Genomic DNA, 12570 nt, shown 5'->3' with positions numbered 1-12570 from the left:
AGAGCAGACACACATTCTCTCGCCTGACCCTCAGGCCACCTGGTCGAAGTTGCATTGGCCCTGACATCCCCACTTCAGAGATGGGGAGACTCATGTTCAGAGCCACCATTTCCCTGCAATCACACACAGCAAACAAGGGGCACAGCCAGGATTTGAACCCAGAACCCATTCGGTCCAAAAATCTGAGTGGAAGTAGCGTCCATGGAGCACCCAGGTTATGCTGATTCTGGGAGCTGGGCAGTCCCTGCAAGTCCCAGGATTCCAGATCTGAGTGGAGATCCACCAGCCAGAGCCGGAAGCCTAGGGAGGCAGGATCGCCTGTCAGCCCAGCCACACACCCATGCTATTTCGGGCAAGACCTCAGCTAAGCTGAGCTCCCATTCAGTGGGACTCAGATGCTACACATTGACCAGCAGCCAGAAAGCTGGGCTCACACTCTGATGGGTGATTGTGGCTCCAGCTCTTAGCCTCTCTGAGCCTCAGTTTCCTCTTCTGTGTAGTAAAAACAAAAATTCCTCCCACCCCCGGATGACACAAAGGTTGGAATGAGTCACCTCACTGTGACCTGGACCTTGACATCAGACAGAGTAAAAATCAAGACTGAGAATCTGGATAAAGCAGCCGGAAAGAGGAGCTTCCCAGGTGGTTCAGTGGTAAACAATCTGGGGCCAATGCAAGAGACATGGGTTCAATCCCTGGGTTGGGAAGATCTCCTGGAGAAGGAAATGGCCACCCACTCCAGAAGAATTCCATGGACAGAGGAGCCTGGCGGGCTACAGTCCATAGGGTCACAAAAAGTCAGACACAACTGAGCGACTAAACAACAAAACAAGCCGGAGAGAAGATAAGCAGACCTTGACAGAGTAGACCAAGCTTCCGGATGCCACTCCAACCCCGATTTCCATCCCATAGCAGCAGGAATCCGCCTGCACCAGCCTCACAGCCCAGCAGGTCTGAGGACCCCAAACACCCATCCCCACAGTCTCTCAATAGCCTCCAGCCCCACTGACATCCCCAGGCCCACCCGGCATCAATAAGGACGCAGCCGGAGCCAGCCCCTGGAGATCCCCTACTAGGATCCCTGTCTCAGAACCTCAGGAGGGAAGAGCCCTCACCAAACAGATGAGGAACCTGAGGAACGGAGCACAAAGAGGCTTGGACAGGATCACTGGACTACTTCTCCTCTCTGGCTTCTCATTTTATTCTGGAACTCTGCTGGACAGTTTCAAGAGGAGGAGAGGAACTGAAGCCCAGGTTGCAGGGGAAGTCACTTGCTCAAGGTCTTGCAGCAAGGAGCGGGGAAATTGAGGTTCTGACTTCCAGCTCTGGGATCTTCCCCAAGCATCTACTCCTTGACTCAGCCTCCCCGACCCCCGCATTGTATTGTGGGGCTGTATTGTGAACAAGCTGGCTGGGTGGGGAGAGCCCCGGATGAAAAGATAGGAGATGTGCATTTTTCACCCTGCTTGAATACTATGTCCTGGGTCTTTCTGGCCTCAATTCCCCCATCTGTGAAAAGAAAAGCTCAGAATAGATCAGGAATGACAAACTCATGGCACATACACAGTGATATCTAACACTACTAATCTATCACAGCACTCTTTCCCATGAAGTCTCCGAGTGGGCCTCAGCATGTTTTTTAACAGAGCACAGTCCAGGCCTGGGGAATCTGAGTCCTAGGGCCACCCCTAGATTGGGTAACATCTGAGTTCTCCCCAAGGGAGGGGAGGGTTTCACAGGTGGCGCGAGTGGTAAAGAACCCACCTGCCGGTGCAGGAGACATAAGAGACACAGATTCGATCCCTGGATCAGGAAGATCCCTTGGATGAGGGCATGGCAACCCACTCCAGTATTCTTGCCTCGAGAATCCTTCGGACAGAGGAGTCTGGCAGGCTACAGCCATAGGGTTGCAAAGACTCAGACATGACTAAAGTGACTTAGCATGCACGCAAGGAAGGAGAAGGGAGAAAGAAAGACGTAACATTTACTGGATATCCAGTAGTTTCAAGCGCTGGGAGACATTTATTGATTTAATCCTAAGGAGGGAGGTGTGCACAAGCTGAGGTTCAGAGAGGCTGAGTGATCTGCCTTTGGACAGACAGCTGGGAACGGGGCCTTGAACACAGGGGAGGTACCTCTGGGGTCACCCTCCCCAGGGATAGTGATGCAGAGCCAGCCACCAGGTGAGAGCCTAGGTTATGGCCTCACCTCGTCCTCCTTTTGGCCCTACTAAGTGCAAGCCCCATGCCCATTTTACAGCATCAGAAACCGAGTCACAGGAAGGGGGTGTCAGCTGCCAGAAAACGATGGACTTGACCATGTATCTAGCTGTTCCCGCCCCATTCATCCAGCTAATGTGTGCTAAACGCTTTATTTCAGTCCCCTTGGGACACCCCAGGAGCCATGACTCATACCATCCCACTTCATAGATGAGGAAATTGAGGTGCCCCCAAAGGAAGTGGCCCCCAACCCTCTAGGGGCTCCAGTGGAGACCAGAGTGGTTTACCATGGAGATAAGTGGGGAGGAGCAGTGGAGGGGAAGTAAAGGGCTGGGGGAACCCAAGAGAGATAGAGGCTGCGTGGCCACACAGCTAAGGCAGGAAATGAGGCTCTGGTCAAAAGGCTCAGGGCAGGGGACGGAGGCCTCTGAAGGGTCTCTTAGGCCTGCAGAGGCACGGGAGGCCCTGCCCTGGACTAGGAGCCCAGAGCCCCAAGCCTAGGTTCAGCCCTGTCACTTGGCAACTGGGAGACCCTACCAAGTGTCTTCCCCCTCCGGGTCTCAGTACTCACAGGTGGAAAATGGCCTAATATCACTGAAGGCAAGCTTTCCAAAAGTTGGGACAAGCTGGACCCACAGAGCTCTCCCCAACTCAGCCTCCTCACACACAAAGGGCAAGGCAGGACTCCGGTCACCCAGTGTATGGATGGCCTTGGCCACCAACATCCTTTCTGAGGCCAGCACCTTCAGAATTAGTGAGCTCATCCCCTCGAAGCCTTCATGGGACAGCTGGGGAGAGGTCAACTCATCAGGGCAATTGACACGCCCAGTGTTCACACCGCACAGGGCAGGTCCCACTCCCCCGAGGACCTGCTGGTTCCAGGCAGCCCTCCTTGAACCCTCACTCCATAGGAAGATATTGACTCTTCCCATTTTCAAGACAAGGAAGCTAAGTCTCAGAAAGACAAGATGAATGAGCCAAGGACACCCGGCAAGCAGGCATGGTCAGAACTTGAATGCAGGCCTGTCTGACTCCTGAGCCCTTACCATACCTTAGTCTCCAGCTCCCCAGCTGACCCCTTCCTGCTCCCAGCCTCCAGCCATTCTGCATGGCACTGCCCCTACCCCTGGCTCTCACCCTTTCCTGCTTTCCTGCTACTGAACTCCTACTCTACTCTCAAAGCCCAGCCTCCAGTGCCTCCTCCTCTTGACACCTGATCTATGCCCCCACAGAATACCTAGAGTCCAGCCCACAGATTTACTTCTCCCAGGTGACTTGGTCAGCTCTGACCTCCCTGGTCCCCAAGTTGGAGCTGTTCACACAGGGGACACCAATCAGCGCCTTGTGCGAAGATGGAAGCCAAACTTTCCCAAGGCCCATGTGGCCCCACATGGCCCAGCCCTGCTGATAACATCCCCTCATTTCACCTCTCATCTGCTCGTCTTAATTTTCTGTGCTCCAGACTCACAGGCTTTCCCATTGTTTCTCCAGAACAGCACACACTCCCTGCCTCAGGGCCTTTGCACATGAGTTCCCTCTGCCTGGGAAGCCCTATCCCCAGCTCCATGCCTGGAGGACTCCTCCGTGCTTCTTTCATGATTCTTCTGCACCCCACAGCTCTTTCTCAACGCTTATCACATCTGTGATTATACATTCATTTACTTGGTAACTTGTTTGCTATTATACTTGGCTCACTCTCTAGACTTACATTTCTGGGCAGCCAGGACTGTTCACAATTCCCCAGCAAGGACCCACCCAAGCTGACCACTCCCACACACGTCCCAGAGCCTCCCCCAGGGGCCCCGGGACATGTCCGAGCTGAAAGGAAGAAAGAATACTGTGTCCCCTTCTTTGTTGAGGAAAATGTTGCTCCCTGCCCCCTCCGCCGCCCCTGTCACCACCTCCTGGAAGCCTCCCAAGGTCTCCTACAGCTCCCACTGCTAACCCATCACACAATGCTCAGCTCAAGATCAAAGCTCCTAGAACATCATAGGTACTCAACACAGGGCCATGGATGCTTGTATCTCAGCAGGTTTGGGAAAACGGGGTCAGTTGAGGTTCAGGGAATGGGTGGTTGGTCACAGACCACTGAGCCATCTCCCTCCTGGCTCCTGGGGTTTGAAGGAGCCAGACAACCTCCCCCTACCCACCACCCCACCACTCCCAGGTCACAATCAGGGTAGAAGCCAAAGCAGGAACTGGCTATGAGCTGGGGATACTTCACGCCTGGGAAGAGGCTAGGGGAGAGGAGGAGAAAGCTGGGAGGCCTTCCTGGAAGAGGTGGGCCTTAAACGAAGCCTTAAAGAGCAAAAGCAGACAAGCAGCTCCTAGAGGAGAGGGCACTCCCGGCGGGGAAACCTTCAGGAGCAAAGGCCCAGGGGTCATACTGGAGGGCCTAGGCAGGCAGTCAGCTGAGAGAGGTGATACACTGTAAATCATTTCCTTGGGTGGAAAGACCACATCACCACGGCACACCACTTCACCCAAAGGGCCTCGTGGCTTCCGCACAATCACTCATCGGAGTCTTTTCCAACACTGTCGTGTGCCTGGTCCCATACTGAGAAACACCCATTCCTCCATCACGGGAAGGGAACAAGGGCAGCCAGACTGGGGACTCTGAGCTCTAGGCTCTTATTCCAGCTTCAAACTGTGTGGCTCAGTCAAGTCACTTCCGCTCTCAGAGCCTCAGTCTCTTCCCCAGCAAAAAGGGGATACACAAAAATCCCTACCTCCTAGGAGGTACTCGACAGATGTTAGCAGCTATCATTCTCACGAGCCCATTTTACACTGAACAAAACTGAAGCCAGAAGGAGAAGCGAGTTGTCTCAAGCCCTGGGTGGCAAGACTGCACTGAGGCTGGTTCCTCCTCAAGGGGTTAGGAGGTAGCTTTGGGGACACCGATCCGCCCTCTTCTGGGATAAGCCCCACAAGAGCCAGCCATCTCATCTCATGCCCATCTTTTTCAGGCCATTCATCCAGTGCCATGCTCATTTATTGAACACCTACTACATGCCAAGGCCCTACCTGCAGAAGTGCCTACAGGTTTCCCCTGGGGATCCCCACTGCACACAAGCAGACTCAGAGAGGCGGTCCTTTGGCCCAGGTAACCCAGTGTGACCAGAAGCCTAGGTCTTGTCTCTCCAGCCAGAAAGCCAAGATGAGGCTCAGCAACAGCATCAGCCTGCTCCATTCTTGAAATCAAGTGTGATCTCAGCTGACTGAAGCCAGGCCTGGAGTCACCTCAGGTGATCCAGAGACCATTGCCCCAACTGGACAGTGTCCCTGAAGCTGGGGACACCTCACCCAGGGCCACACAGGCTCTGTCCACTCTCAAGTCTGCCTGAAGGTCCCAGAGGTTGAACTGCTACCCCACAGGTGAGGACCTTCTGTTCACCCAGTCCTTCCACCAGCCCAGTAGGCCCAGCCAGGCTCACAGCTGGACCTGAGGAGGGCCCCCAGCTCAGAGAGAGCAGGCAGTTGCTTGAGGAAGCACAGCAAGGGTGAGAAAGCAGCGGCCCGCTGGGACTCCAACCCACAACCAACCCCAGCCCAGACAGGCAGATGGACCGGCCTGGGGGCGAAATCTTAAACTTTTGCCAACTTCTGAGCAGACAGGAGGTAGGACCTGCCCAGAGAGGAGGCTGGGGGCTGTGGGCAACCGGGACCAACCACAGTTTGGCCCAGTCCTTTCCAGGCCGGCAGCACCAGGCCCTACCCGAGGCCCCACGAGGACAAGGAGACCCTGGTGTCCTGGCCCGGCACCCCCTGCCCGGCGCCCCCCAGGCCCACCCTGCCGGCCCCTCTCCACCTCCCATCCCGGGCTGGGGGCGCCAGGCTGGGTAGCGGCGGCCAGAGGCGGCGCCGACTGGTTCAGATTTCAGATTTGGCCTAGACCTGGCCTGGGGGCTCAGGCCCGGCTCGCTGCTCTCAGGGGGCCCGCAGAGGGAGGGTGAGCGGAAGGGGGGGGTCCTCGCGCGGACAAGACCCCTACGCCCCCAACCCAGCCGCCTCCCCACCCGCGGCATCACAACAAAAGGCCGCGCCAGGCAAGTCCCGGTGCGCCCGCCCGGCGCTCCGGGATCTCCTCTCGGCTCGAGGGGTGAGGGTTGCGGGGGGGGGGGGGGGGGGGGGGGGCAGTAACCCCCGCGGCCCAGCGATCGGACGGCAAGGTGGTCCCCGGCCGGGGGGGCTACCTCACGCGGGCCGGGAGCAGGGAGCCGGGGCCGGCGGAGGGGCGGGGGGCGCTCACCTGGACCGGCGGGCAGGCGGACGCACCGGGCAGACAGACGCACTGGCGGACGGACCGCCGGACGGCCAGGGGTTCGGGCACACGGCGGCCTGGCCGCTCCGGCTCCCGGGCCGGAATGGATTCCGGGCCGGGAGAGACAGATCGAGAGAGAAAGGGAGGCGGAGGAGGAGGAGGAGGCGGCGGCCCGGGGAGGGGAAGAGGAGGGAGGGAGCGCGCGAGCAGGGAGGAGGGGCCCGGCAGGGAGGGGGAGGAAGGAGGAAGCGTGCCGGGACGGGTCCCCGCCGGTGACCTGGGAGAGTCCCGCGCGCGGCCTCCCCACGCCCGGGGTCCCGGCGGCCAGGGAATGGAAGGGCGGGGGCACCGGCCACGGAAGCCCCGCCCCCACCCCGCCCTGAGAGTGCTCCCTACCCATGGGGCACCCACCCATCAGCTCTCAAGCCAAAATACCCTCCCCAACTCCTCCCAACCCACCCATCCAATTGACCCCAAATCTACCTCTCATGAAATTATTACTAATCATCAGGAACAGCAGCACTGATGGAGCCCTCATTCCTTGCCAGGTGCCATGCTAAGCTGTTCAGGTCAACTTTAGAATCTCTTCCTACCAACCAAGTGGGCTGGGCAGGCCAATGATCACCCCCATTTTACAGATGAAGAAACTGAGGCACAGAGAAGGGACTCACCTGACAAGAACCAGGTCTTGGACCCTGGCCTTGACCTGAATTTCCCAAACTGGGGACTGAGACGAGAAGGACAGTGTGGTAAGGAGCAGCACTTTTATCTTACTAGATATGCATTCATTTTAATGTGCATCAGAAGGGGGAAAAAAAAGTAACTAAGAAGCCAGTAAGTTCCAGATAAGGAACTTATAAGGGGCTTCCAGTAAGCCCCTTAGGAGGGGCCAAAGCAGGTATTTAGTGGCAATTATACTTCCGTGGTGGCTCAGATGGTAAAGCGTCTGTCTACAATGTGGGAGATCTAGGTTCGATCCCTGGGTCGGGAAGATCCCCTAGAGAAGGAAATGGCAATCCACTCCGTACTATTGCCTGGAAAATCCCATGGACAGAGGAGCCTGGTAGGCTACAGTCCATGGGGTCGCAGAGTCAGACGTGACTGAGCCACTTCACTTCATACTCAGTGGTAAAGAACCTGCCTGCCAGGGCAGGAGGCATGGGTTCAATCCCTGGCTCTGGAAGATCCCCTGGAGAAGGGAATGGCAACCCACTCCAGTATTCTTGCCTGGAAAATTCCATGAACAGAGGAGCCTGGTGGCAGGTTTCAGTCCATGGGATCCCAAAGAGTCAAACGCAACTGAGCACGTGTGCTAGTCCCACCCTTGGCTTTTCACAGGTCCTCCTGGGATTACTGCACAGGGGAAGGTGGGCCTGAATCCAGCTTTGAATACCACCATCTGCCTCTGTTTTCCTTCTCTGAAAGTTTTCCCATTTCACAGATGGGAAAGTAAAGCCCAGTCCGGGTCAAACGGTAGAAGCCTGGACTTCTCCTGAGAGGAGCAGGGAGGGAAACTCGAGACCACGGGAGGCAGGGCCTCAGGGTACAGTACAGTATCTGGGAGACCAGGAATGAGCAAGGCCTTAAACTGGACTGATCTGGGTTCAAACCTAGACTGGTTGCCCAGCTGCTGTACCTTCTACGAGCCCGTCACCTTCCCCAGCCCAGGTCCCCTCGCCCATGAAACGGGAGTAAACATGTCCACAGACAACTTCTGGGAAGGTTAGAACTGACAGGAGTGAGGGTGGCTGAGGTTGTGCTCAACAAAGGTAAATCGCTTATGGTTGGTAAACCGAGGCCAGAAGGGGAAGGGGCCGCTTGAAGCCCCACAGCAAGTCAGCAATAGAGCCAGCACCAGAAGCCAACCCTGGCTGGTGAAATGGCTGCAGGTATTTGCAAAGGTGGTTTAAAGATTAACCCCAGCTTCCTAGGATATTCTGGGCGGGGCCCTAGCTGGAGGAGCAGGTTTCTCAGCCCTCATTCACTCCTCAGACAGGCCTACAGGCCTTTACTGGGGGGCCTGGGCTGAGGGCAGGATGTTCATGCAGTGGTGTGCTGAAGCTGGCTCTTCTCTCGTGCAGGAGCAGACTGGGTTCATCTCTTCCCAACTCCACATTCAGTGATATCATGCTGGTAGCTTGACGTCAGCAGAAGTGGAAGTTTTAACACCGCAGAAACCAGCAGACACGACAAATCAAGGCTTTTTTTTTTTTTTAATTCCAGAGAGCTAGTTGTTAAATATTTACCAGCCCATCACTAGATTCATCCCCAGGAGTTCAGTCGAAAGTTCTGGGCTTCTTCTAAAGCTTGGATGACAAGAGCGCTTAAAAGCATAGACTTTGGACCCACAGACCTCGGTTCAAGTCCCGTCTCTGCCACTTCATGGTTACATCTCCTTGAGCGGAGCAGAGTTTCTCTGAGCCTCACTATGCCAACCTGCAAAAGGAGCTAAAGAGAGTGCTCCCCTCAGAAGACTCACGCGAACGTGAAATGAAGCGATGTCCCCTCAGTGTGTCTCAGCCCTTTCACACCCTACCGCTGTCTTGGAGGAGAGGGGGCAGCTGGGACCCCTCTTGGCTCTCTGAGCGCATATGTGGCCTTCCACCTGGAGCCACCAGTGGCTCGGCTCAGCCGCTGAGGTTCTCAGGAGGTCTTTTGGGAGGATGTGGCCAGCACGGTGGTTTCATGATTGAGCGTTGGAAGAGTTCGTTATTTTCAACCACCCCTCTGGGTCTTCACTCAGGCTGTAACCCCCACCAGGAATGCTCGCCCCATCTCTCTAGCTTCCCGAACGTCCCAGTCCATCATGGTCCTAAGTAAGTGTGGCCTCCTCCAGGATAAGTTTCCTGACAATCTTCTGCTGGAGGCACACCCCGAGCCATTTGGGAGTGTCTGTCCCCACCCAGAGGGCAGGGACTCTGGCCTATTCCCTGGCACAGAGTAGGCACTGCCAAGCGACACTCTCTGGCCAAGACAGCACTGGGATTAGGGATATACATACAAGAGTTCTAACTCTTCCATTCATTGACTATGTGATCCTGCCCTCTCTGAGCCTCAATTTACTCATCAATAAATTGGGAGCAATAACCTTACCAGGATTATGCAGGCGCAAGAGTTGCTTGCTGGTCTAGCCTGGGGAACTGGTGAGTGACTCTTTGTATATTATTTTGCTTAAAAGATTGTTAGTAAAACAGCAGCTCATTGCTTCATACCTGCCAATCATTCATCTTTGTCCATGGGCGGCAAACACTGGTCACTGATAATATACCCAGCCCCGTGCCAGGCCTGGAACACCAAGAGGGATAATTTCCCAACCCCAAGCACCCAGCAGATGACAGATGTTATTGATGTCAACACTGTGGAGATGGTGAGCACCAGCTGTATACAGGTCTCTGTCTCTGGAAACCTCCTCTCTTTTCCTCCCCCCAACCTGGGTCAAAGCCACAACCGAGGGCAGGATGGAGCATGTGGGGTGAGGCCTGGCTCCTCACAGCTGGCAGCAGATCCGTGGCACCTCCCCCAGGCTATTCGCCTCACCCACCCTGGGCCCAGCACATCCTTGGAAAGCCACTGGGAAGCTGACCCATCCCAGGCGCTGGGTGGGAAATTCCAGACCCGCCCTCTCATTCCCTAGACAGTCTGCTGCAATTGGAAGAACCAGGCTCAGGGCTACAGGACAAGGTGGAAAAGAAGACAGACTCTGGCCTGAGGCTGTGAAATGGGTTTGGCACCTCTCGTGGCACTACAATTTACAGTTTAGACAGAGATGTCCAGTGCATCAGCCTCGCCAACTGCTCGGGCCTCACTTGGGAAGCCTCAATCAGTTCACTTCAGTCTAGTTGCTCAGTCGTGTCAGACTCTGTGACCCCATGGACTGCAGCACACCAGGCTTCCCTGTCTATCGTCAACTCCCAGAGTTTTCTCAAACTCATGTCCACTGAGTAGCTGTTGCCATCCAACCATCTCATCCTCTGTCGTCCCCTTCTCCTCCTGCCTTCAATCTTTCCCAGCATCAGGGTCTTTCCCAGTGAGTCAGTTCTTTGCATCATGTGGCCAAAGTATTGGAGTTTCAGCTTCAGCATCAGTCCTTCCAATGAATATTCAGGATGGACTGGTTGGATCTCCTTGCAGGCCAAGGGACTCTCAAGAGTCTCCTCCAACACCACAGCTCAAAAGCATCAATTTTTCGGCGCTCAGCTTTCTTTAGAGTCCAACTCTCACATCCACACATGACCACTGGAAAAACCATAGCTTTGATTATGGGAAGCATGACTTTGACTATGGGAAGCCTGCCTCCCTGTTATCACAGCAGCTTGTTCCACCCTGAAGCGCCTGCTCTGGTCCGTCTGCCTGGAATGCCCTCTACCCGCCAGCCCCTGGCTAAGCCGTACTCTTCCTTCCTCTGGTCAGTCAATATTTACCGAGCATCTACTATGTGCTAGGGTCTGTGCTCTGCACATTCACCTCTGGGATTCAGTAGTGAACAAGCCAGGTCTGGTCTCTGCCTTGGAGATGCTCACAGTCTGGAGGAGCGGGGAAGAGTGATGGTGTGGTGGTTGGCACAGTGATGGGTAAGCACTGGGGGGTGGAGGGATGGGGCTCTGACTCTGCATGTGTGATGGAGTCCGGGTGAAGGAAGAAGGTTGTCTATGGAGAATATAGAAGCCGGAGGAAGTAGTTGCAGGTGAAAGATGGGCAGAGAAGGCGTTCCGGGCAAAGGGACCAGCATGAGCAAAGACACAGAGGCTGAGAACCCTGTTTGGAAGCAGGCTCAGGCAGTGCTAAAGGAGCACAGTGTAATGAGCAGTGGGGCTCAGGCAGTGCTAAAGGAGCACAGTGTAATGAGCAGTGGGGCTCAGGCAGTGCTAAAGGAGCACAGTGTAATGAGCACTGGGGCTCAGGCAGTGCTAAAGGAGCACAGTGTAATGAGCAGTGGGGCTCAGGCAGTGCTAAAGGAGCACAGTGTAATGAGCAGTGGGTGCCTGGGCTGGGGGAAGGGAGGTGGGAAGGGAGGCTAAGGGGAGCCCTGAAGATGCTTGAACGTCAGGCTTGGCTTCTGTCCTGGAGGCAATGGGGAGCCATGGAGGGTTGGTCAAGAGGTGCTGTTCCTGAGCAGGGAGCAGATGGAGGGGTGGGAGGAGCAGTCTGGGGCCTCTGGGTTGATGGCAACTACAGCTGAGGACCAGCGGAGGTGGAGCCCCTGGCTTACAGGGTGTGTGTGTGGGCGCAAACCTATATTCCAGGGAGTGAGGCCAAACTGGCCCGAAGGCCTAAGACCCAGGATGCCAAGGGAGTGCCCCCAATCCCATGAGAACCAGAAGGAGCTGGGAGCAAATGAGCGTATGTGTCCTCAGAGGCCGGCCTCTGGAGGGGTGGTCAGCCAACTGCAGGCTCCTGCAGCATCTGCCCACCTCCGGGGAGGGATGGAAACAGTGAGCACCTGAGCAGATAGAGCCCAAGCGAAGACCAGCAAGTGACGGCGCTGACCTTGGAATGCCACCCGCACACTTAGAGTCCTCGCAGCCCACCTTCTGGGTCTGCACGGTCACTTCACAGATGGAAATGTGTGATTCCAACTTCTATTCTCAGCCTGGAGTCTGGAGACAGAACAGAGGCTGCCCATGTGAAAATAGGGGAGACTCTTGCCCCCCCCCCCACTAAGAAACTCAGCTATTCTTCACATCACTCCCCTCAGCTGAGGCCCAGAGGGGGACAGACACTCTCCCAAGGTCACACAGAGAGTTATTGGCCAGCAGAACCTGCCCTCCTCCACCCCAAGCCTCCTTCCGCCAGAATCTCAGAATGTTTGTGAGAAAAGATAAAAGGAACCAGGGCCCTTGATCTGCCTGGCCTGGCAGGAGGGCAGAGGGCAGGGCGGAAATCTGCAGCCAGAGCTGTGACCCCAGACATCAGAGGGGGTGAGAAACCTGCTGAGCTGAGAGGAGACAGTCTGCAGCAGAAGGGCTTCACAAAATGCTTGTGAAAATAATCAGCGTCGCAACAGCCCACAGTGACCGTGGCCGGAGCTCCCTGGGCAGTGCCCTGTTCTGGGGTCTGTGCATAGCAATGTGCTTGTTCGTCACGGCACTA

At 55.8% G+C, this 12570-nt stretch overlaps 1 protein-coding gene and 1 long non-coding RNA gene across 8 annotated transcripts in view; one reads left to right on the top strand and one right to left on the bottom strand.

The window, feature by feature from the left end:
* SRC (SRC proto-oncogene, non-receptor tyrosine kinase) overlaps positions 1-6895 on the bottom strand; it is a 55074-nt gene extending 48179 nt beyond the window's left edge. For 3 of the 7 annotated variants that reach the window (XM_061437539.1, XM_061437540.1, XM_061437541.1), the window contains exon 1: positions 6469-6895. In XM_061437539.1, coding sequence (XP_061293523.1) covers positions 6469-6895 — 427 coding nt within the window. The remainder of the gene's footprint in view (positions 1-6468) is intronic. The other 4 variants (XM_061437544.1, XM_061437542.1, XM_061437546.1 and 1 more) reach the window with 2 other exon arrangements.
* Positions 6896-7151: 256 nt separating this feature from the next.
* On the top strand, positions 7152-9689 carry LOC133259696 (uncharacterized). Its single transcript, XR_009740482.1, has 2 exons — positions 7152-7229; positions 8562-9689. It is a non-coding gene; the product is annotated as an uncharacterized LOC133259696 (long non-coding RNA).
* The last annotated feature ends 2881 nt before the right edge of the window (positions 9690-12570 follow it).

This window comes from Bos javanicus, chromosome 13 (assembly GCF_032452875.1).
Source record: "Bos javanicus breed banteng chromosome 13, ARS-OSU_banteng_1.0, whole genome shotgun sequence".
In the NCBI taxonomy this organism is placed as follows: domain Eukaryota; kingdom Metazoa; phylum Chordata; class Mammalia; order Artiodactyla; family Bovidae; genus Bos; species Bos javanicus.
Note: the sequence above shows the minus strand (reverse complement) of the source record. Positions and strands in the feature narration are given on the sequence as shown.